This window comes from Castanea sativa, chromosome 3 (assembly GCF_040712315.1).
Source record: "Castanea sativa cultivar Marrone di Chiusa Pesio chromosome 3, ASM4071231v1".
Lineage (NCBI taxonomy): Eukaryota > Viridiplantae > Streptophyta > Magnoliopsida > Fagales > Fagaceae > Castanea > Castanea sativa.
In genome coordinates, this window is record NC_134015.1 from 25705700 (window position 1) to 25729937 (window position 24238).

A 24238-nucleotide genomic window follows, 5' to 3' on the forward strand; every position below is an offset into this window, starting at 1 on the left:
AGCCCGTAGTTGTCTTTGGGGTCCAGGTGCAATTGTGCACTTACAACTAGTAGTTTATATAACATGACAGCATTCATATCATCTTTCATATGCTACTTTCTTTCTTCCATTCTGATAACAATTAATTCTGAATTATTTTGCAGACAAGTATCACAAAAAGGAGTTTAAAGATACAATCGAAATAATTACATTATGGACCCATATATTAGCTTCAAATCAACTTTACAAAAATCACTTCAAACAAGAAGCAAAACAAATGCGTGTGTATAACGTAGGAAACCTTTCTAAAGAATAGCCCTTTGGGCCTCTAGCTAGTAATCCAGGCATAAGGATTTTGCCTTCTCCTGGTACTTCTCAAAGATCATAGTTGTAGTTTAAATTTTCAAGTACTCCACCTTTACTGCTCAGAAGAAAATTCTTTCAATAAACTTTGCTGCAAAATCATGATTCGTAGGACTTAGTCTTGCGATTAACTCTACAAAGGATTGGTGAAAAGAAAAGGTCTTCTAGATATTGATGTCAGTGCAAGGCAAGCTAACTCACAACAAAACCTATGAAGAATTACATTTATGCATGTGCTAAAGGAGATTGGAAGCAGCTTAAAATTGTTTCAGTAACAAGACACACTAGTTTCACACAAGCATAAAAAAAGAAAATGATTTTTCACTCCAATGGAAAGACTACCAATTTATATAACTGACAGCCTTAAAATCATTCAGTTTCTGAGGAGCTACATATACCTCTACAACATCAATAAAATCCTGCTTCTTGTGAAATGCGCCAACCCATTTAGTGCGATCTGCAGTCCTGCCAACCAAAGAAAATTAACATAAGAATCTGAGATTTTAAGTCCCTAAATTCTTAGCTGCATGACATTATTTTCAGAATACAATGTGACGGAGACAATTGTAAGAATAAAATTCCACAGCAGCTCAAAAGAAATTACTGCAAACCAATTTAGGGAAGGAAAATGTAACAAGTTTGTGAAATTCCAATGAAAAGGAGATCTTGGTGCAAACTTTGTTTGAAATTCAAGTGCAAGCGATCTAATTATTTTTTCCACTCATCTTCCAGAAGCCCAATCACCATGTTTCACAGGAAACTTATAAGTCTAAGCAAACAAAAAGAAAAATAACAGGACTAAAATGAAATATGACAAAATTCCCCATTTAATTGTATTTTACTTCATTGTACGTGAATTGAAATTAGTCTAGTACAGTAAAATCAACACGTAATTGAAATTAAACATACTGTGTTTGAGGAAAGAGCTTCTCCAAGTCCTTACTCCTAAGATCACCCTGCAATAAAACCAACACGTAATGTAACCAAAAGCCAAAAACCTCAAAACGCCACCGTTTGGTTGCCAAGAAACTGTTAAAAAAAATTTAAAGAAAATACTAATCTCCCTAAAATTAAAACCAGCATTGCTCAAGATATTCAAGAATCTCTAATTTCTAACCTTCTTTTCCCTCATTTTCTCGGTAACCAAACAAAACAGAAATTTACCAGGTGGAAGTCAAGATTCTGAGAACGCTTAGGGCCGAACAAATCACTAACCCTATTAACAGCTTCGGTGATGGAATTATCAAGATCGTCGATGATCAAAACCCTAAAGCCTTCATTCAGAAGCTGAACCACAGTGTGAAAGCCAATGAAACGGCTCCTTCGGTAACCAGAATCGTCTTTTCTGAGAAATATCAATGGAGAGAATGAGAGAGAGAAAGCAAGAGAGAATACCAAAAATTCTTTGCAAAGTTCTACTAGGTAATTTCCAAATTCAAAATTTTTTTTCTCGGGAAACAAACGGAGAGAGAGAGACCTGTAATCAGACAAAGGGGCGGAGGAGAGGTCTCTAACTATCGTTGAAGATAGGATCGCCGACCACCGCGCCTCAACCTATCGTCGGAGATGAGATGAGCTCCGAGAGAGAGAATTTTCTAAGAGTTCTCATTCTCTCCATTGAACAAAATGAAAATGGGTTTTCTAAGAGAGTGAGCAAAGGCTTTATTCGAAAATTAGTTTTTTGAATTTTGAGTTTGTGTGAGAGAGAGACTTTATTCCGAGGGTTGTGTTAGAATTCCGTTGAAGAATGTAAAAATTTGGAGGAAACAATTACGCGCGATTTTAGTGTTTTAGTTTATTTCAAGGGTTTTAATGACCATTGTAAGAAGATTAGTCAGATTTTAATTAGGGGCGCCAGTTTTTAGCATTTGTTTCAACCATTTTCGGTGAACCCTTGGAAAAAATGGGTCAAAACAAGTTATGTTTTTTGTAGTGAGTGAATGAATTGGACACATCACACGCATGCAATTAAGAGGACCTCATTTATATAAAAAAGAAAAGAAAAATTTCTCTAGTGGAACTATCCAAAATTGCACAAAACCTTGAATTGAATCTCCCTTCCTCATCCTCCACAGTATATGTATATAACCACTATAAAAAATTACCTTCCCTTTCACCCCCTCTCTTCCTCTTGGTGTAAAAGCAACATATGGATGTTATATACATATTATCTCTTAGTGATAACTCTAACAAGGCCTCACTAGTCACTCGTCACCACCTCTTCTTTCAAAGCCTCCAAACCGCTCCCAAAATATGAAAAACCAGCATTGCAAAAAAAGTCTACTCCGATACTTTAAAAACGCCGCTATAGGTCTTTGAAGCGTCAGCATAGGTTCATTTGAGCTATAGCTATATCAACGCTTTCTATGCAGGAAGCCCCTTGAAGTTGAAGGCTTGAAGCATAACCCGCCTCTTCAATTCACCTAATATTTATTTAATAAACACAACCACCCTTGTTTCTGTCTCTTTGATTTGCAATGTGTAACACCAAGACAAAGCTGAGGGTGGTGCCTTCATTCCATGTCTAGTACTACTATTTCAGTGTCTTTGATTCAAACATCAACCACTTAATCTACCCATCTGAGGCTCCAATTTAATTTACCTTATAACAAATCATAATATTACAAATGTCTTGTTCTTTACTTGATACTCTTACTTCCACATTAATGAAGTGTATGCATTTTTTTTAACTTTGATACGGCTAGTAATTGAGTAAAATGGAAGGAAAAAATAAAAATAAAAAATCATTTTTTGGTAGTTAGCAAACTTAACCTAGTGAACAAGTATATTCATGCTTCCTCTTTTTTTACCGCCGATCTCTCTCTTGGACAAGTGGAGATTTTTGTCCATGGTACTGCTAGCATATATTTCTCTTTATAATTCGGCAGCGTCATGGCCTTTGGAGATGCCCCATTTGTGCAAAACATTGCCAAAAACATCATAGAACACAATATCCACATGGGTTTGAGTAATTTGCATTGACATAAAACCTTGTCCATCATAATATAGCTTCAATTCCTCAGTGTTCCACTCCCTAATATCACCCCCCCATGCCTTAGAGCCACCTCCACTTGTTAGAAATTGAATTTGGCTGCCACAAGAACAATGTTATTAATTAGGTGTTAAAAGTAAAACTAAATTCTGTGAATTATTTTCACACATAATAATAACACTAACCTGTCAGTGCTACTAATGTGTTCCAAGCAGTGGTCATGCCCATTTACGTACAAATCAATATTATTTGCCTGAAAATACAATGGATTTAGGAAATTGTTACTTCGATTACAATAATCTTTTACCAAAAAATTGTACGGTTTTATCGGAAACTTAACTAATTAGAATATATTTACTATTAATATTAGTCTATTACCTGAAGGATTGGGAGAAGCTGCTCTTCAAGCTCTATAGTGATACCATGCTGCCCAGCACTTTTGATTGTATGGTGACCGACCACAATCTTCCATTTTGCCGTGGAATCCCTCAATGCTGAATCCACATCCTATTGCAAAACCAAAATCAAAACTAATGAGTACCTTCGTGTGCCAATCCGTAAGGAGGTTCAAGTGATACACTAAGTGTGGTTGAGGTCTTTGGTTCAAATTCCTAGCCAATATTTTAGGAAGGCCTCCTAGGGATTCCTCCATATAATCACTCATGAAGAATAAACAAATGCCCGAAGAGTTCTGGACACTCACATTAACAAATTAAAAAAAAAGTTTTGCATTTCCAATATATACCATTTGTAAGATAATATTTGTTAAATATTAGCATTGATACACCATGTTGAATATGCTATTATGGATGCGGAAGCGAAAGCATAAAGTATAGAACACAATAACACAAGAGGATTACGTGGTTCAGCCTAACGGCCTACATTCACGGAGGAAACCTTAAATGGCTACATCAATAATATATTAGAGTGTAGAACAAATCATGTGTTACAATGAACCATAACATGTGTATATATAGTAGACTAAACCCTAAACTAATAGACTTCTAGTACAAGTAGGAAACTTGGCTTGCACACAAAGTAGAATTAGGCTTGGGCTTATGCTAATGGGCTAATATATCTCTAACACCCCCTTCTCAAATTCAAGATGAAAACTTGATAAAATCTTGAGATTTGATTAGGTTGAAAAGATCCCTTGAATGAAGTTTGGCTCTCTGACGGTGGCTTGAGAAAGGCAATGGTCTTGCAGTGTTGATGTGACTTCTAATGGTGACATGACTATACCGGAGAATTTTGACTGCAGCAGTGGAAAACCAAAGAAGATAAAAGCAGCGAAGAAACACCGAGGAAGACAAAGATTGCTCTTAATACACCGTAAGGATAGAAAACCATGGCCATAGGAAGGCAGCTCTGATACCATGTTAAATATTAGCATTGATACACCATGTTGAATATGCTATTATGGATGCGGAAGCGAAAGCATAAAGTATAGAACACAATAACACAAGAGGATTACGTGGTTCAGCCTAACGGCCTACATCCACAGAGGAAACCCTAAAGGGCTACATCAATAATATATTAGAGTGTAGAACAAATCCTGTGTTACAATGAACCATAACATGTGTATATATAGTAGACTAAACCCTAAACTAATAGGCTTCTAGTACAAGTAGGAAACTTGGCTTGCACACAAAGTAGAATTAGGCTTGGGCTTATGCTAATGGGCTAATATATCTCTAACAATATTGATCATTAGAGATGAGAGAGTATGGGTTGTCCGGAATATTTACTAATTTACATCATATATATGTGTGTTTTTGTATATCTGGCTATGAAATTATCAACGAGAATATACGTGTGTATGTCGATGCTGGCTTTATAAGTGATATGTAAGGCTTTATCTATTCCTCCCCCTTCTCCTTCCTCCAAAAAAAAAAAAAAAAAAAAAAAAACCAATGAGAGAAGAATCTTAGGTTACCTTCAAGAGGTTTGAAAGATATTCCTGTCGTGGCAAAATACCTTTCCAATCATAGGTATACTCGTTTGGGTCAGTAAAATATTCATTCACGAATGGAGTTGTGTCCACAAAGAAAAACTCCACAAATCCTATAAAATGGAAATCCAAAAAATTGCTTTATTTTTAAGTAATTGTTTGTAACATTTATATGATGTTGTATATAACATAGTTACCCTTACCGAGTATGCTTTAAAATTCAAGAGAAAATAACAAGGATGATCCCAAAATGTACGTATGCAATAGATATAAAAATAATGAAAAATATTTTGTAAATATGTAGGTGGTTTTATTTATTAAGGAAACGTAGGTGGTATTTTAACCATGATATTACCATCGCACACCCTTGGTGTGATGGTTACTTCACATGTATAAATGGAGTGTGGGAGGCTAGTGCTGGGGTTCAAATCTCCAGAAGGGAGTTTTATACACATTTACACTTAGATTAGGCTAGAGTAAAAATTCTATCTTGTATAAAAAAAAAAACCATGATATTTTTCGTCGTTATATTATATATGTATCGGTGCAAAAGTAGTACTAACATATATTTCACCTTACGAATCACGCACATTTCAAAATAAACACATCCAAACAACGAGAATGTAAGATCATGTATGATTGTATTCTTATCCATCTCTAGTTTTATGACTGGATCTCTCCAAGAAATTAATATCACATATAGATGATTTTTTCATTCTAATTAATAAGCAAAAATTGAATACCTGCATTCACAATGAAAGATCTCAAGCAAAGCCATCTGTGGTCCATCTTCGTGAGGATGGGACTCAGTTGTGCCTCTACATCGCCGCTGTAGTCGTGGTTTCCCAAAACTGTTGAAAATTTAATATGAATAAAACTTAGGAATACATTGATTAATTCTACCCTGCCTGAGCACTAGCTATGTATCAAATATCAATATTCATACAAAAGAAAAGTTACCATTTGTTGCATATGGATTTGAGGATTTGAAATGAGGGATTTAAAGAATAATTGCTAGTATAAATAGCTACATATAAATTTACTGACTTTGGGTTTTGGAGATTTTGTTAAAAAAAATTGTGATATAATGAATTTGAAATGAAATTGTATACCAAATCATTTTAAATCTTTGTTTTAATAAAACTCAAATCTATTCACAAATTTATTATCAGAAAAAGAATTGTTATTTTATGCTTCATTAAAGTATTTTAAAGAAAAAGTTAAGATTCAAGGGAACTAGTTGCAAGAATAATTAACAGTAAATCCTAGCTAGGCGAACCTTACCAGTATACCATTGTTTCTGCAAGCTTGAGGCAGTGTACATATTGATAAAGGACTCATTGAATGCTGGATCAGACACCCCTGTCAATCCATTTTCGTAGAAATTATCCCCAGTTGATATCACAAAGTCTATGTCTAGTTTCTCCCCAACTACTCCCATCTACAAATTCAGGAGTAGGAAAAAAAAATTTAATTGCTTGTATAAAGATAAAAGAAGCTGTACAAACTACAAAGTTCAGTAAACCATGCATTTTTCATAATGTTTTGTGTGGAAAAGTTTAGTGCGTAATTAAAATTTTATAGGCCACAGGCAACTTTAGAATTTCAAGTACAATTTTCCGCAATTTGTTTCCTCAACTTCACAGTTTTTATCACTTAATAATAGGTGTCATTTTCTTTTAAGAGTTTTATTATCGTATGTCTTTAGAGTATATATTAATAAATCATTTTAAGAAAATTTTTATGAGAAAATGAAAAATATATTAACTTTTTTGATAATTTTTTCAATTTTACCTAAAATGTTTCTTAAAATGGATAATTGAGGGCATACATTAACCGGACCATTCTTTTTATATTAGTTCCAAAACTAATTATTTGGAGACCAGATTGTTAGTCTTTACAACTAGCTATTTTTGATCCTTTTGATAGCTACATCTTTAAGAATATTATTAATGTGCAGCTAAAACTCTTTTGGCCGTAAAAAAAGAAGAAGAAGAAAATATAAAGAAAAATATCAAAATATTTTTTAGGAACTAATAATGAGGGTTGTGTTTCCACTTTCCACTTTTTCATTTCAACATGGTAGTTGGAATATAATTTTTTTTTTCTTTTGCTGGAAAGAAAACTGGTAGTTAGAAACTTGGAATATAATAGGTCGTCTTTTTTTTTTGGTAAAGTATATAATAGGACATTTGTTATCATAAATGACGTAGGTTCAATTCAGCCATATGAGTCCTAAAAATAAACAGCACAAAGGGATATACTTTATTATTGAAATCTTGATACAATGAAAAAAACGATTGGGATAAAGCCTAGTGAAATTTAGTCTAAATGAGAATAAAGACCAGAATGATTAGTCTTCAAATGCAGTTGCTTTTTTTTTTTTTTTTTGTGTGTGTGTGATAATCTTCACATGTAGTTGCTTAGTCATTGGAGGATGCATGTGTGTGTATACCAAATGTGAAAGCAAAATTGTCCAAACTCCTCCTCTGAAGGTTCCACAAAATATTGCAATCAAAGGGAATCAATGCATATGCTGACATGAACTGGCAGAATGATATTAACATGTTTTACCATTGTATGATCAGCCAGTACTTGGTTGGTGGAAAATGAAAATGCAAAAACTACAACTAATTTTACTATAAAATATTTAAATATTGATATAATAATATATATGATTAATGACACATTAACAATATAATAAATACTTTTTTAATTACTTTTTTATGTTATGTTTTTAAATTGACATATCAATTTGAAATTTTATGACAGTAAAATCTGTAATATTCATGTTATCACTTTATAATTGACTATTACCAAAGGGAGAGGAATTTGCAAAAAAGGTTTTTATTGAATACTTATTTAGCATGTTGTATCTATCAATTATTATTATTATTATTTTTATTTGATGGTTCCATCAATTATTAGTTTCAGATGAAAGTGACTCCTGTTTCTCAGAAAAAAGAAAAGAAAAGAAAAACGAATAAATGTGTTAGCAATGCAAGCATAATTCTGCCTAAATTTACAACAAAAAAAAAAAGTTTCCTTTTAGAAAAGGAGAAATTGATTCCTAAAAATCATAATATATTTTTCTTTTTCTAGAAAGAGCCATTGTTAAGAAGTTTTATCTTTTATTTTATGCGCAGATTAAAAGTGTGGAGAGAAGGATTGATGTGAAATTACAAATTAGCATATATAGATACCAAAAAAATATTCATTATGTGGCTTGTAGGGACATTGAGCCCAGTAATTTATAAAGAACGGCCCAAAGTATCTCTTGGGGTAAAAGTCCAATCTGAGGACATCAAATGATCTAGGGGTGTGTGAATGTACCTCGTAAAGAAAATGCTAGGTAAAGATGTGATAATGTATGAATAATTATGTCCGAGGAAGGCTTTGTCCTCGGATAGTAAAGCCGAGGTAATAGAAAGAGAGGTTTAATATCCCCAAGCTATGTTATAGAAATTCATATGGTTTCGGGAAGACACGGTACACGTGGAGGACAATAGAAAGGGTGGTGGAATATCTAAGATAAAGCTGCTATCACCGCCCACATATTAAAAACTCTGCTGCAATTGATATACTGACTGCATTAATGGAGAAATGGGACCTGAGCATGAGGTTTGGAACTTGGTCCCTGACTCTAAAGGACTTCAGGGAAATTTGATGGGACAAGTATCTAAAACTAGCGTTATAACCATGAGATGGAAGATGAGAAATGGAGGAAGAGGAAGTATAAATAAGAGAAGTGACCTTCGGAAGAAGGAGAGGCTTTTCTTTGAAAAGAGAAAGAATAGGATATGATAATCTGACGATCCACAATTGTAATCAACCTTGAGAAATAATATTATAAACTATCCTCGGATTGTGTTAGAGGAGGAGCTTTCATTCATATTCTTACAGATAACTCCTTATTTGTGTCATTGGGCCCAAAGCCCGTTCTTTTTTTGTTGTTTAAACCACCTTTGAAATCTAGATTACAAGTCCACTCTCTACAAATTTATTGTAAAAAGACCTTTCAAGCCCTTTTTTTTTTTATTGTGGATCGGGAGTTCGAATTGTGTCCTTACATGGCTGATGAGGATTTGTAGTGTATTTTCGACGGATCAATTTGGGTTGTGCAAGGAAATTGCCCTCTGAAACATCGTAGTCTATCATAGTTTAATGACGTGGGCTTTACTTCTCCACAAGAGTCAAAGGGAGGGAAAAAAGAAAAGAAATATGCATATATTATATCGAATATCCTTTTGGGAGTATAGTTATTGCACGGCATTAGCTGATCAATGCAGAGGCAAGCATCTTCATTAGTATATGATAACTAGCCTTATCACACGTGACTAGCCTTATCACATGATTTTTTATTTATTTTATTTTGGATAAATTTATTTTTAAGTCATGGATTAGTAGGAGAGCTATCTATTTTGTAGGTATTTTAAGTAAAGTTAGAGATATATTTTTGTCGGATTGTCCTTAAGTTTTTTTTAATTAAACTTAAGGTTTATGAGTATTTCTGAACCACATAAAAGTCCAGTCCAAAGAAAGAAATTCTAGATGTAAAGCTTGTTTGACTCAAATTAATATGTTGAGGCCCACCTTAATTTGATTGGGCAGCTGTTACTTGTTCCTCACTTAATTATTGGCCTACAAGTTCATTTTCTGTTATCTTTGTTTAGAAATTTGACACATTCATAGTTTATTATCATTTTTTTTTGGTTGAATATATAATTTATTAATATTTATTTTTTTGAGAAAGTTTTAACCTATGACGTTCATTTTTTATGATAGCTGTTGTAAGCGCACAATTGTACCCGGACCCAAAAGCAGATGATAGGCTCAGACCCACTGAGCCTTATACAATTAAATTTGTAGAGTATAGATTTGAAACCTAGGTTTGGGATGTTGGAAGTTCAATTAACAGGCTAGAGTGCCACAATCTGTGCAAATGATAAACAAGTATGACAAAGAGACCTCCTCGGACGCAAGTCGAGAATGATTTGTATAAATATTTTCTTTCTATGCCAAAGTTTACAATTCTTAGTTCTTTTTTTAGCTAAGGGGCTGGTCCCCCTCTCTCTCCTCTCTCGTCTCCTTATATACTTCTTCTTCTTCACTAGTTCATCTACGTGTCATACAAATCTTCCCTTTAGATACTTGTCCCATCCACCACCTTCTTGAAGTTTTCAAATAATAGCAGGAAGGCTGACTTCTACTGTTCAGGAGTCATTTCCCCATTAATGCGGCCAAGAAGGTAGATGCAGGGCTTTTAATATGGTGATAGCAGCTTTTTTCTCAGATATTTCTCACACATCCTTGCTTCTAAAGGATGCTTGGGTCACCCTTTTACCCATCAGTTTTTCCAGAATCTTGCCTCTAATCCATTTAGCAAGTTCCAGGGTCATTGCTGAGCCTGTCCGAGGAGACACTCCTCCTCGGACAATTTCTCGGACCTCCATAATGCGGACTGACTTGTGGGCCTAGAGACCTTGATCAAAACAAACTAGTACCAACCAATTAGGCCCAAAGCCCAAATGTTCATTCAAGAGCTTTTACCCCCCCACAGCTATTTATCATCAGATTAAGACACTAATCGTGTGCGGTTTTGGTATAAGCGGAGATTGAACCCTAAATCTATTATTTAACTATTAAAGACTTTAGTAGTTGAGTTAACTAGAACCTATTAGTTTATTAAGTACAAGATAGATATTATTACTAATTTTCCTACATATAAAACCCACTCTTAGTTAATAGCTTACGTATTCTGCAAAAAAAACTCGAATCTTTTAATAAGGTTGCGGTCATGGATAATGCATGAATTCTTTTAATCTCTTACTAGAAAATATCCTATTATGTTTGGAAAGATATTTGCCAAGTGTACAACAGGGCTGCTCATGAGCTCGCCCAGTTTGCCAAGTGTAATAATGTCAGTTATGTTTGGAAAGATGTTTTTCCGCCTTTTTTAGATCACCTGATTCAGTCAGGTCTTGGTTGATTGTTGTAGGCTTTGGCCCCTGTTGTATTCCTTTTCTTGTGTTAATGTCATTATACATTTTCTCCTCAAAAAAGAAAAAAAAAAAGAAAAAAGAAAAAAAAAAATATCCCATTACATTTTGTGTTTATTTAATTCAATATTTATAGCATTGAGGATAGTCATGTGACCATGCACCTTAATTAACACTTAAAACATTAACCATCCCTGTAAATAAAATAAAACCACAAATTTTAATAAAAAACTAATTTTTAGCTCACATATCTATATACCTTATGATATTTATGATTTATACCATAGACACCTATTTATTGGACGATTTTTGAACATTTTTAATATGTCCATATGCGTGATATGAAAATTTTTGTACACAATATATTAAATATCAAGTATCGCTTGCATATTATACGATAACAACTACTATGACTTAAACAAGATGAAGTTTCCTTTGAACTTCCCCGTTTTCACCCTATACCAATTCTTCTTCGGCAGCGCCTCGAAAGCTGTTACGAAATGTCAAAAACTTAGCTAAGCTTTGCTGGAGACTAGCATGTGAACAGGAGGCTCCTTGGGCAAAAATGCTTGTGGCTAAATACCTCTCCCCCAGTAGAGTGACTGAAGAAGGAAAAAAGCTTCCCTGCTCTAGTGTTTGGGCCGCATGCAAGAAGGGTGGTCCAGTATTTGTTAAAGGCTAAAGTGGTTTGTGAAGAATGGCGAGACAGTTAAGGTCTGGAATGACTTTTGGCTTCCTCTGGGCACATTACGAAGTCTTATTGAAGGACCTTTGAACCGTGATGAAGATCTCATTTCAGTTAAACAATGTTTTGACATAAACCATGTATGGAAAGCTCAATGTCTATCCTTTGAGCTGCCTGATCATATTCTTAATATTATTAAAGCTATTCCATTGTCTTGTAACCGTGAGGCAGAGGATTTACTTCAGTGGGCCTTTTCCAAGAATGGTTTTTTCTCTCTGAAGTCAGCTTACTTACGGGCAAGGGGTTTAAACCCGTTGAACCTGGAAACTATATCGGTGGCTTGGGTGTGGAAAGTTGAAACTCATCCTAAAGTTCAATTTTTTCTATGGCTTTGTCTGCACAATAGTGTTCCTACTGGGCATGTTTTGGGTTCAAGGGGTTTAAATCTTGACCCCATATGTAGCTTATGCCACCAAAGCAATGAAACTATTAATCATCTTTTAAGAGGCTGTGTGATTGCTCGTGATTTCTGGTAGCAACTCCAGTACCCGACTTGCTTGAGGGGAACCTTCAACCTTCCCCTTGGTGAGTGGCTCGAAACCAACTGTAAGGCAAACATTAAATCCAATTTTATGGGCATTCCTTGGAAGGTTTTGTTTCCTATGGGAGTGTGGCACCTATGGCTGCACAGAAACAGTTTTGTTTTTAGAACAGGTAAGGTGGATCGGTCAACCTTCAAGAGAAGCATTAAAGATAGTGTGGAATTCTTCTCCATTGGCATGAATTCTAAACACCCTAAAGCCAAAACTTTTATTGCCGTGGGGTGGGTGAAGCCACCGGTGGGATGGGTGAAGCTAAACTTAGATGGGTCAGCACTTGGTAACCTCGGAAGTGCAGGGGGGGCGATGTGATAAGGGATCATGAAGGGCAATGGCTAAAGGGGTATGCTAGGCCTCTTGGGCGTACCAACAGCTGCATGGCTGAGCTTTGGGCTCTCAGAGATGGTCTGATATTGGCTATGGAAATGGGATTGAACAACCTCATCATTGAATTAGATGCCTTAAGCGTTGTTTTGCTCATGAACAATAATTCTACTAATTTGTTAATATAACCTCTGTTGACCGATTGCAAGAACCTAGAAAGAGAGATTCCTAACAAGCAAATAATGCACGTCTTTCGAGAGGTTAATTAGTGTGCTAATGCGTTGGTCAAATTAGGTGCAGTAGCCTAGACTTTTTTGTTGTATTTTTGTCTCCACCGCCCGTGGTGGAAATCATTATAGCTTCTCACAAAATATAGCTTCTCACAAAATTAATTTGCAAGGTAACAGCCGGATTAATTTTTAGTTTTAATGCAATTTTGTGTTTGACCAAAAAAAAAAAAAAAAGAAATGTCAAAAACTCTTTTTGACTCTCTTTATTTTTTTCAATCTTCTCCTTTTCTCCTTCCTTCAGCGTGTTTGTAGATGTAGTAAACGACAATTTTCCAAAAGCAAAAGACCTTCGTCGGTGAAATGACTAGTTCATAATTGAACTTTTGACAAAACCGATAATTTCTATATATCCAGTTCGGGGTGGCAAAATTTGACACCACCCGCAAATCTGACACGATACGACACGAAATTAACAGGTTATGGGTTGAGATTTAATGGGTTCGTGTCATAATCAAGTTGACACGGTTAACCCGTTTAATAAATGGGTTGGGTTAGTGTTGAACACATAGAACCTGTTTGACCCGCTTGACCCGTTTAATTAAATGATATTTTACCAATATACTCTTTAAACTCTAAGTATATAAACTTATTAGTTCTTGTGATTTATTTTCTTTGACATGTTGTGATTGATTATTTGTGATATTGGGATATGCTTTAATTTGGAATGATTATTTGTGATGCAGTTACTCGTTAGTTTTGAATTTTATATTAAAAATATTTATTTGTTTGTTTTTTCATTAATTTTTATTTTTCATTTTGATAAAATCTAATAAACAGGTCAACATGACTGACCCGTTTAATAAATGGGTCGTGTTAGGGTTGAGGAATCTTGACCCGTTTAATAAACATGTTGGATTAGTGTTGACTTATGTTGTCGAATACTCATGACTTGACACGACACGAACCCGACATGCGAACACGAATTGTCATCCCTAGCTCCAGTTAATATCCATATGGACGCATTAATCATTTATTTTTAAAAATATTTTATGATAAATTAAAAAATATTAAAAATTTATTATTTTTTTCATACAAATTTTTCTAAAATAACTTACTAATATATTTTTTAAAGGTTATATTTCTCATAAAAATTTTGACAAAAGTTTCTTATTATGATTTATTAACAATTACTTTAAAAATATTTGTTAAAGTGATAAATAAATAAATAAATATATATATATATATATATATATATATATATATGTAAACACAGGTAAAAGTTAAGAAATGAGCTTGTTATTTCCCAGTTCTTTCAATGAAACTGCCATTACATATGAGAGAGAGAGAGAGAGAGAGAGAGAGAGAGAGATTGTAATCCACGAGAAATTGTAATCTACCTGCCAGAACAGTCTTTTGCTTTTGAAAATTGGTGTTAAGCGTGTCCCTTTTTGACTGGCTGAGAGTGGAAATTATTCCTTTCTGAGGGAGAGATTGAGTGGGAGAAGACAAAGGCTGGTAATGGTGTTTTTTGCTGAATATATAGTTTATTAATATTTTTTTTTTTTTGGAGAGTTTCAACTTTTGATATCTTTTTTCTGATGATAATTTTTTATTATCAGATGCTGTAGATGGGGATTGAATCCTAGAATCTATTATTCAATTATCAGAGACTTTACTAATTGAATTAATTAAGACCTACTAGTTTATAAATATTAAGTACTAGACAGATATTATTACTAATTTCCCTACATATAAAACCTACTCTTAGTTAATTGCTTACGTATTCTGCAAAAAATAAAACTTGAATCTTTTAATAAGGTTGCCGTCATGGATAATGCATGAATTCTTTTAATCTCTTAATAGAAATTATCCTATTAAGTGTTTATTTAATTCAATATTTATAGCATTGAGGAGGAGAGGAGGATTTGAATTCTAATTCTCGTGTTGTACAATAGAGAGCAAACAATGCAATAGATATAGAGCTACTTGTATCTAATCGCATTATTTTGTTTTGCTTTTAGCAAACAAAGACACCAAATATGTCTGGTACGTGACAGTTTTATCCAACTAGACAGGGAACTACTTGTATATTAATTAATCTAGTTTTATTTGGCTTTTACAGCACTACGTGTACATATTGATTATCAAAGTGTCAAAAAGATTTATGAAAAAAATTGCATATGTAAATACACATACACATGCATGTTGATCATGAAGATAAGCTTGGTTTTTGGGTGTTTAAATATATATTAATTAGGGAATTTTTAAGCAGATAAATCAAAGTAATTGATTTAAGAACTCTAAAAAAGAAGAGGAGAATATTGTGTAATGACCTGAGTAGCAACAAGGGATTGGTTGTAGAGTCCTTTTCTTCCCCAATCTCCAACGACCAAAAAGCTTAGAGACCCATCAGCTTTCACGGGGTGTTCAAAACGCTGAAGCTCTGCTGTGGAAGGAACAAAGCATACCCAAAGATTTGCAGTAAAGAAAAGAAAGAAAAGCATGGAATTGTGGGACGGAGAAACCATGGTTGCAATGCTTGGAATGGAATGAGAAAAAAAAAATGGGAGCTTTGTTGAACCAACGTTCCTTTTATAGCTTAGGAGTTAGAAGACGTGCAAAATATGCAATAAGAGTCAAAAAAGAGAGAAAAAAAATCTAGATTATAACAAGGGAGTAAATATTGGTATTTGCGTAAAGAATTACTCAGAAACTTCAATGATGCAAGTATTCGATTTCCTTGAAAATAAAATATTGCTAACAGTCCTTTCTGCGAAATAAAACAGAAAAGAATATAATCATATATATTTTCAAGTCAGTATAAAGTACTTAATATTCTTAAAAGAGAAGACAGTGAGTAAATCTCACATTAAAAAATAAGTGAGAATTAAAAAGGTTTAAAGTTTATGTTGTGTATTTAAGAGTTAGACTATTTTGTATATACACCACTGCCAATTTCTTTCAAATCTTCTTTTCTTTATTTAGTTTATTTTTTTTTTGTATTATTTATAAGTTTTATTGCACTTTTTAATACTATTCAACTAACTTTTAATTTTACTTTTTCTTTTCTTTTTTTTTATTTGTTTCCAAACGGAACTTAGTTTGGCTGGCCCAATTTCATAATGTTAGTTTTTAATTACGGGCTTCTCTATAGGTGGTACGGCACACACCCACTTGAATGGATTCTTTAATGGAGAAAGAAGGAATAGTTGTGGCTATTACTAGAAGCAAGGAACCAATGAAGGGTAAGATGCTATTACAAGTAACATTGGGCTGGGTCAAGGAATGACCTCAATTGTTGAATACTTTTTAATAAAAAAAGAAAAGAAAAGAAGACACATATATACCTGCCTGGGTCAATATGTTTGAAGGATATGTATAGCACATATATAGGGAGAAAAACATAAAGAAATTAAAAAAAAAAAATTATTGGAACTAGAATAGTTTACTTCACATAAATTTAAAAAAAAAATAGCAGAAAAAAGTGACTCATACAATTAAGAAACCAGCATGCCTTAAAGAGATGAAAATATATCAACTGGTGTATTATAGTTATAAATTCAAATCTGATCGTATCTATGTATATAAAAGGAAAAAAAAATATACATGCCATGTTTATTTGGTCATATACTCATGTCATCTTGATTGGGAAAATTTAAAAAAAATGCTATGTCTATAACAATTTCATAATATATCCTAAATAGATAGTAAGTTGTTATGTGTGGTTATGAGTGGACAAAAAAATAATTTAAGTTATAAATTAATTCAAGTTAGAACTAATAACAATTTATCAACTATAATTTGTTGTGAAAATATTATAAAGATAACATTTCTCAATTCTATTTTGGAAGTTAATTAATGGAAGTCTTGGTTGAAATGAAGTGCAGGACACATACGAGAAATAAAAAAAATCATCTTTGGAAAGTTGAATCATGAGTGGGACTGGCTGTCATTTGGGGAGATATTGTAAATTCACAAGATAGTGGTAGACTACTTTACATGGAAAAAGAAGAAGAAGAATATCCCATCAAAAAAACAAAAGAAGAAGAAGAATAGAAATGGAGGTCTCACAAGTAAGCGTCATGAGGAGTACTTATCCTACCCTAAAAGCTCAAGGTAAAGAAAATTAGTGCCTAAATTAAAGCTGTGGGTGGTTTGTATTTGTAGGCTGATAGTAGGACGTGGAACATAAAGTAGGGTCAGTTGAAAAACATATAATTATCCTGACTCTTTTCATAGTCCTTTGCGTGTACGCATATAAAAAAAAACACACACACAAATAAATACAATAAATTTGTGTTTATAACTTAATAAACCATTAATAAATGTATTTTTTTTTTCTTTAAAAAATATGTATTATAGCTGTGGGGATAAAAGGACCAAGATGCGTTTTTGGGCCATGGACTTTGTCCAAAGATGTTAACCTGTCTGAAGACGGATTGATGGTAATAAGGATGTCAAACTTAGAGACCCACGAGCAAACTATGGCGGAAGAAGTTAATAGAAATAATCCTAAGAGGGTTATTTCCTCGACTAAGTGAAGTAAAGGTTAGATGGTATGTCATGTTGATTAGAATGATCTTTTAGGAGGTCTTGTGGATGAAGATATGTTTCACGGGGCACAGAGAGCAAGAACAGTTGGGAAATATCTTAGAGAAAGCTGCTACCACCGCATTGAATGCTCTGTACCTAAGTCTCTGGCCGTATGAATGAGGAAGTGATATTTGAACAGTGATTTTCAACCTTACAACTATTACCTAAAGACTTCAAGAATGTGCTGATGGGACAAGTATCAACATGAGCAGTCTAGATCTACACGTGAAGAGCAAAAATGAAGAAGGGGAAGAAGTATAAGAAGGAGGAAGGTCCCAGAGAAGAGGGGCATCGGGAGATAGGAAGAGAAAACACTATAGATTGGATATCTGTAATTAATCTTTAAGATAGAAGAAATATAAGAATCTAATCCTTGGCTTGAGTCCGAGGACAAGTTTCATCATATAAACCCATCCATCCTTATTATATTGTAATCTTGGGCCACTGTTGTTACCGTTTAAGCTCATTAGAAATAAGCTTTTTGACCCACTCTCTATAAATTTATTGTATTGGGTTGTTTGGGCCTATACCCTTCCTCTTGTTGGGCTTAGGTACAAATTACGACCTTACAATTGGCGCCGTCTGTGAAAATCTTTGGTTTTTAGTGAGTCTAAGGTCTGGTTATTGCAAATTCAGGTCCACACCAGGTGGAGTCTAAGGGGTCCCAACGTCAAGATGACTTCCTCAATCTTGAATGAGGTGGAGACTGAGAGGGAAGTGTACATACCACCCATACTAGTAAGAGTCAGTCATAAAGTGGAAGCAGAGTCTCCCATGAGGAGAATGCCAGGGCCATGCAGTTGGAAATTGACTGTTTGAGGAGATAGTTACGTCACGAAAGACGGAGGCGAGCTCTGTCCATTTCTGACTCTTCTTCTAGTGAGAATGAGGAGGGTAGCTACAGGCCTAGGTCAAGAACACCCCTTAGTGAGTCTTACTCATACGAAAAGAGTAACCCCCATAATCGCAGGAATAGGAGTTCATCCAGTAGGGGTCTGAGAACTGATGCTATGAGCCGGGCGCTGAATTAAATTTCTAAATCACCCTTCACACGTAAAATTGAAGAGGGAAAACTTCCTCGGCGTTTCACTCAGCCAACGTTCACCATGTATAATGGTCGAACTGACCCTGTGGAGCACGTAAGCCATTTCAACCAGAGAATGGCTGTGCACTCCAAGAATGTGGCTTTGATGTGCAATGTTTTCTCATCCAGCTTAGGGCCTGTCGCAATGAGGTGGTTTGATGGCCTGGGATCAGGGTCTATTGATTCCTTTAAGGAACTCACTCAGGCGTTCGGATCTTGCTTTATTACATGTAGTAGAGTTCCTCGACCTTTGGATTCTTTGTTGTCTATGACTATGCGAGAGGGTGAAACCTTAAAAACATACACAGACAGGTATAGGGAGATGTTCAATGAGATTGATGGGGACTTTGATGATGTGGCCATCAGAACTTTCAAGGTCAGCTTACCGGCCGAGCATGGTGTGAGGAAGTCGTTAATGGGGAAACCGATTAATAGTGTGCACTAAGTTATGGACCGGATCGATAAATATAAACGGTTAAGGAGGACCAGCAATTGGGTAAAGTAAAGGTGAAGGTGGCCTCTCAGGATAGGAGGGACTTCAGGTCGGACAAATATAATGATAATCGTCCTCGGCGAGATTTTACTAGGCAGACTGGGGCTGCTATTGTGCCACAGGCAGTCAACATGGTATTCCGAGAGCCAGCTCATCAAATTTTAGAGAAGATCAAGAACGAGTCATACTTCAAATGGCCTAATAAGATGAGTGGAGACCCAGCTAAACGCAATCAGAACCTTCATTGTCAATATCACCAGGAGCGCGGACACAATACTGAGAATTGCAAAACCTTGTGGTATCATTTGGAGCAACTGGTCAGAGATGGAAGGTTAAAACAGTTCTTATATAGGCCCAATGGGCAAGCTGATCATATAGGCTCAGACACCCAAGGGAACACTTCTTCAAGGCCTCTGTTGGGCACCATTAATGTCATTGTTGCCGCTCCTGGGAGGACAGGTTCGTGTCCCTCCCATGTAATGACTGTAGCTCGACCGCTACCCGAGGACTCTAATTATGACTCGAAGAGGGCTAAGGTTGCAATCCAACTAGCATTGAGTTTCTCGGAGAAGGATAAGGTTGGAACTATACAACCACATGATGATGCTTTAGTGGTCATGCTCAAGATAGGAGGTACGACGTGAAGCGTGTATTGGTGGATAAAGGTAGTGGGGCGGAAATTATGTATCCCGATTTGTATAAGGGGTTGGGGTTAAAACCAGAGGATTCACCTCTAGTAGGTTTTGATGGAAAGATGGTTATACCAATGGGGCAAGTCAAGTTGCTAGTACAAACGGGGATAGAAGTTGTAGAAGTCAACTTTATTGTGGTGGATGCGTATTCTCCATATACGGCCATTATGGCAAGACCCTAGCTTCATGCCATGGGGGCTGTCCTTTCCACTTTGCATTTGAAGGTGAAGTATCCATCTGACGACCAAGTTAAGGAGCTGATTGGAAGCCAATCTACGGCTAGGCAGTGTATGGTGGCCACCATTAGACATCAAACTGAGGGGGAGTCCTCGGCATCAAATACACACGGTTTGTAGCAATTAAAGGAGCCGGTGTTATCAGAGGATCTAGTGGTGGAAGCAGAATGTGAAGGTTTAGAACGAGTTTCTATAAGTGATGATAAACAGAGGTATTTTCAAGTAGGCTTAGGGAAAAACTGCCTTGGAGGCTAGAATATAAATAGGCCTCAATGAGTTCCTGAAATTTTTTCCTGAGCTCAACCAATCCCCTTAACTAATAAATACTAGTTGGGGGGGGGGGGGGGGGGGGGGGGCATCTTCTAAACCCAGCCCCAGTCTAAGTATATGGGGGTTTGGCTTTAGGCTCTAACTCGATCTTGTGGTAGACTGCCCTCCTAGGGAGCACTTGGCAACTCACTCGTGGGGCATGGGTTGAGTGACCATTCTCGGAGGGAGAGTAGACCAGAGAGAGGTTATGTAATAGAGGTGATAGTGAGCCCCGAAGAGTGCTTTTCTATTATTCCCGTGACTCGCTACATATTCCTTTCACTGGGCAAGCTCCATCGCTCCTAATACTACGACAAGGCTAGCTTATGGCTCGCTACCGTGGCTCTAGTAGTCCATCTTATTCAGAATTCCTCTTTCTTTTTGTTGATTGAAATTCGAAGAAGAATGTTGATGGTGTGTTAGTTCAGATAAGAAGGCAAGGTTAGCCTAGTTGCCTCCTGAGGAGAAGGAAAAATTGATGAAGTTCCTTAGGGAAAACATTGATGTTTTTTCTTGGAATGCTTACGAGGCCTTTGGGGTCGATCCGAGTTTCATTTGTCATCATTTGAATGTTAACCCCGCTATCATACCAAGGAAAGCAACCACCTCGGAGATCATCTAAGGAACATTCTGAGGCTGTCAAGGAAGAAGTAATCAAGTTCAAGCAGGTGAGAGCTAACAAGGAGGTCTTTTATCCTTATTGGTTGGCCAACACAGTGGTGATCAAGAAGAAGAATGGAAAATGGCGAGTATGTGTAGACTTTACTGATTTGAATAAAGCGTGCCCCAAAGATCCTTTTCCCATGCCTCGCATTAATCAACTGGTGGATGCCACTGTAGGGCATCCTTGAATGAGTTTTCTGAATGCCTTCCAAGGATATCATCAAATATCCCTGGCCTTGGATGATTAGGAAAAAACGACTTTTGTCACTCCTACAGGAAATTACCACTACAAAGTAATGCCTTTTGGTTTGAAAAACGCAGGGACTACTTATCAAAGGATGATGACCAGGATGTTTGAGCCACAACTAGATAAAAGCATTGAGGTTTACGTAGATGACATGGTGGTGAAAAGTAAGGTAGTGTGCGAGCATGTGGAGGACCTTGAAAGCATCTTTTAGATACTGAGGAAACACAAGCTACGCCTTAATGCTTCCAAATACTGCTTTGGTGTGGGATCAGACAAATTTTTGGGGTATATGGTCACTCATCATGGAATCGAGGTCAATTTTGAACAGGTTAGAGCCATAAACAACTTGCAGCCACCTCGGAATCCTAAAGAAGTTTAGAGATTAACAAGAATGATGGCTGCCTTAAATCGATTTATTTCTCGGTCCGTGGATAGATGTAGGTCTTTCTTCCAGTTGCTGAATAAATGGAAAGGATTCAAGTGGACTGAGGAGTGTGTTTTGGCTTTTCAACAGTTTAAAGAATATTTTTCTCGGCCATCTATTATGTCCAGGCCCGAGGTGGATGAAGTGTTGTTTACTTACATTGCTGTGGCTTCCCATGCTGTCAGCTTGGTACTGATAAGGGTTGACAATGGTGTTCAGAGGCCAGTCTATTAAGTAAATCATTGCATGAAGTTGAGATCCGTTACTTACCACTGGAAAAAGCCATTTTGGCAGTGGTGTATGCTACGCGTAAGCTTCCCCATTACTTCCAGTCTCACACAGTTGTGGTCTTAACCCAACTCCCGCTCAGGTCTCTACTTCGGAGTGTTGATTATACGGGAAGGATTGTCAAGTGGGGAAAAATTCAGGGGGCTTTTGATATCAAATGTATGCCACGCACTTTTGTAAAAGGCTAGGTTCTCGCTGACTTGGTGGCCGAATTCACAGAACCTTCGTTAGAAGAAAATACAAAGAAGTCAGACATGGATGAAAAATCAGTTGGCATGATTTCTAAGAAAGAATATCTGTTGTGGAAAGTGTACGTGGATGGTGCGGTAAATCAAAGAGGATCTAGAGTGGGACTGGTTATAATATCTCCAGATAAGATCGTCATTGAGAAATCTTTGAGCATGGGTTTCTTGGCCACAAATAATGAAGCCAAGTATGAAGCTCTATTGGTAGGGATAACCATGGTTCAGAAAATGGGAGGGAAAAATGTGGAGATGTTCTCAAATTCAAGATTGGTTATAGGCCAGGTGGAAGGGGAGTTAGAAGCCAGAGATCCAAGGATGCAGGAGTATTTAAGTCAGGTTAGATGTTTGCAATCAAATTTTAAATATGTTACTTTAGTGCAAATCTCCAGACTCTGAAATACTCATGCTGACTCTCTAGTCACCCTAGTAATGTCCTCAACACAGAGTTTGTCTCGGGTTATTTTAGTGGAAGATTTGTGTGTGCCTACCAAGATGAATGTGGATATAGTCCGTGTTCATCAGATCAAGGTGGGACCTAGCTGGATGGACCCCATTGTGCTATACCTTAAGGAGAATATCTTACCTGATGAAAAATCTGAAGCTGACAAGGTACGTAGAGAGGCTCCTTGATTTTGGCTATCCGAGGATCAAAAGTTATACAAACGCTCTTTTTCTAGACTATACCTACTGTGTATACACCCTGAAGCAATAGAGCTACTTCTAGAAAAATTATATGAGGGGATTTGAAGAAGTCATACAAGGGGAAGATCCTTGTCTCATAGAACCCTTACCCAAGGATACTGGTGGCCTAATATGCAGAAGGAAGCACTGGAATATGTAAAGAAGTGTGACCAGTGTCAGAGGTTTGCTCCTAACATTCATCAATTAGGGGGTGTCCTCAATCTTCTATCCAGTCCTTGGCCTTTCGCTCAATAGGGCTTGGATATTGTAGGACCTTTCCCCAAGGCAGCAAGGAATAGGAGATGGTTGCTGGTCGGCACAGATTACTTCACTAAATGGGTTGAACCCGAGCCACTATCAAATATCAGGGATCTGGATGCAAGAAGATTTGTTTGGAAAAATATTGTCACCTGGTTTGAAATTCCTCATACCCTTATCTCAGATAATAGTTTTCAATTTGATAGTAATGCCTTTAGAAGATATTGCGGCGATCTGGGTATTACAAACGGCTTATCCACAAGGGAATGGACAGGCCGATGCTGTTAATAAGGTAAGAGTTAATGGGCTTAAGAAGAGGTTTGATAAATCTAAGGGGAGATGGGTGGAAGAGTTGCCACATGTCCTTTGGACCTACAGGACTACACCTCGTAGGTCCATAGGAGAGACTCATTTTTCAATAACTTATGGGGCCGAGGAAGTAATTCCTCTCGAGATAGGTTTCCCAACGCTGAGGACGAGCTCTTTTAGTCCAAACAAAAATGATGGATTGTTAGAAAGGAGTTTGGATTTGATTGAAGAACGAAGGGAAAGTGCTATGGTTCAACTAGCATACTATCAGCACAAGCTTAAACAGGGTTATGACTCAAACGTGAAGTTAAGACCACTGGCGCTAGGGGATTTGGTGTTAAGGAAGGTTTTGGGTACTGCAAAAAATTTAGCTTAGGGAAAGTTAGGGCCGAACTGGGAAGGGTCATATCGCATCACCTTAGTAGTTGGAATAGGGGCTTATTATCTTGAAGATCTGGATGAAAATGTTGTACCACGTTCCTCGAATGTAAATAACCTACGAATGTATTATTATTAATGAAAGTCTTTCCAGTTATATGTAGCCTATTACTTTATGCGTTACATTTATTATTTCTCTAAGAATCAAACAGAACC

General features: G+C 36.2%; 3 protein-coding genes across 4 annotated transcripts; 2 read left to right on the plus strand and 1 right to left on the minus strand.

Moving 5' to 3' along the window:
• Nucleotides 1-2568: 2568 nt before the first annotated feature.
• Nucleotides 2569-15656, minus strand: LOC142629365 (purple acid phosphatase 3-like). Of its 2 annotated transcripts, XM_075803346.1 has the most exons (7): nt 15456-15656; nt 6570-6726; nt 6029-6136; nt 5271-5398; nt 3713-3841; nt 3520-3587; nt 2569-3433 (listed from the first exon to the last, which is right to left on the minus strand). In XM_075803346.1, exons 1-7 carry the CDS (start codon nt 15648-15650, stop codon nt 3217-3219), a joined length of 1002 nt encoding a protein of 333 aa, XP_075659461.1. In that variant the 5' UTR covers nt 15651-15656; the 3' UTR covers nt 2569-3216. The 2 variants fall into 2 exon arrangements, with proteins under 2 accessions (XP_075659461.1, XP_075659462.1); XM_075803347.1 differs by lacking the exon at nt 5271-5398 and having other exon boundaries at nt 6033-6136.
• A 3165-nt stretch (nt 15657-18821) lies between these two features.
• Nucleotides 18822-20166, plus strand: LOC142628744 (uncharacterized). Its single transcript, XM_075802785.1, has 3 exons — nt 18822-19175; nt 19280-19925; nt 20015-20166. The coding sequence occupies exons 1-3, from the start codon at nt 18822-18824 to the stop codon at nt 20164-20166; spliced, it is 1152 nt and encodes a 383-aa protein (XP_075658900.1).
• Nucleotides 20167-22405: 2239 nt separating this feature from the next.
• Nucleotides 22406-24020, plus strand: LOC142628745 (uncharacterized). The gene is made up of 3 exons (XM_075802786.1): nt 22406-22732; nt 22841-23005; nt 23349-24020. Exons 1-3 carry the CDS (start codon nt 22406-22408, stop codon nt 24018-24020), a joined length of 1164 nt encoding a protein of 387 aa, XP_075658901.1.
• Nucleotides 24021-24238: the final 218 nt, after the last annotated feature.

What these genes read in the sequence shown, in the direction of transcription:
- LOC142629365 (XM_075803346.1), bottom strand. Translation starts at nt 15,650, where the DNA reads ATGGTTTCTCCGTCCCACAATTCCATGCTTTTCTTTCTTTTCTTTACT. An exon ending in GCAGAAACAATGGTATACTG is followed by an intron (nt 6,137 to 6,569) that starts GTAAGGTTCGCC and finishes AATTTTCAACAG; the next exon opens with TTTTGGGAAACCACGACTAC. An exon ending in ATCTTTCAAACCTCTTGAAG is followed by an intron (nt 3,842 to 5,270) that starts GTAACCTAAGAT and finishes GTTTTGCAATAG; the next exon opens with GATGTGGATTCAGCATTGAG.
- LOC142628744 (XM_075802785.1), top strand. Translation starts at nt 18,822, where the DNA reads ATGTATAATGGTCGAACTGACCCTGTGGAGCACGTAAGCCATTTCAAC. An exon ending in TGGCCATCAGAACTTTCAAG is followed by an intron (nt 19,176 to 19,279) that starts GTCAGCTTACCG and finishes TAAACGGTTAAG; the next exon opens with GAGGACCAGCAATTGGGTAA. An exon ending in GGTCATGCTCAAGATAGGAG is followed by an intron (nt 19,926 to 20,014) that starts GTACGACGTGAA and finishes GGTTAAAACCAG; the next exon opens with AGGATTCACCTCTAGTAGGT.
- LOC142628745 (XM_075802786.1), top strand. Translation starts at nt 22,406, where the DNA reads ATGGATGAAAAATCAGTTGGCATGATTTCTAAGAAAGAATATCTGTTG. An exon ending in TGCAGGAGTATTTAAGTCAG is followed by an intron (nt 22,733 to 22,840) that starts GTTAGATGTTTG and finishes TCCTCAACACAG; the next exon opens with AGTTTGTCTCGGGTTATTTT. An exon ending in AAAAATCTGAAGCTGACAAG is followed by an intron (nt 23,006 to 23,348) that starts GTACGTAGAGAG and finishes TGGATATTGTAG; the next exon opens with GACCTTTCCCCAAGGCAGCA.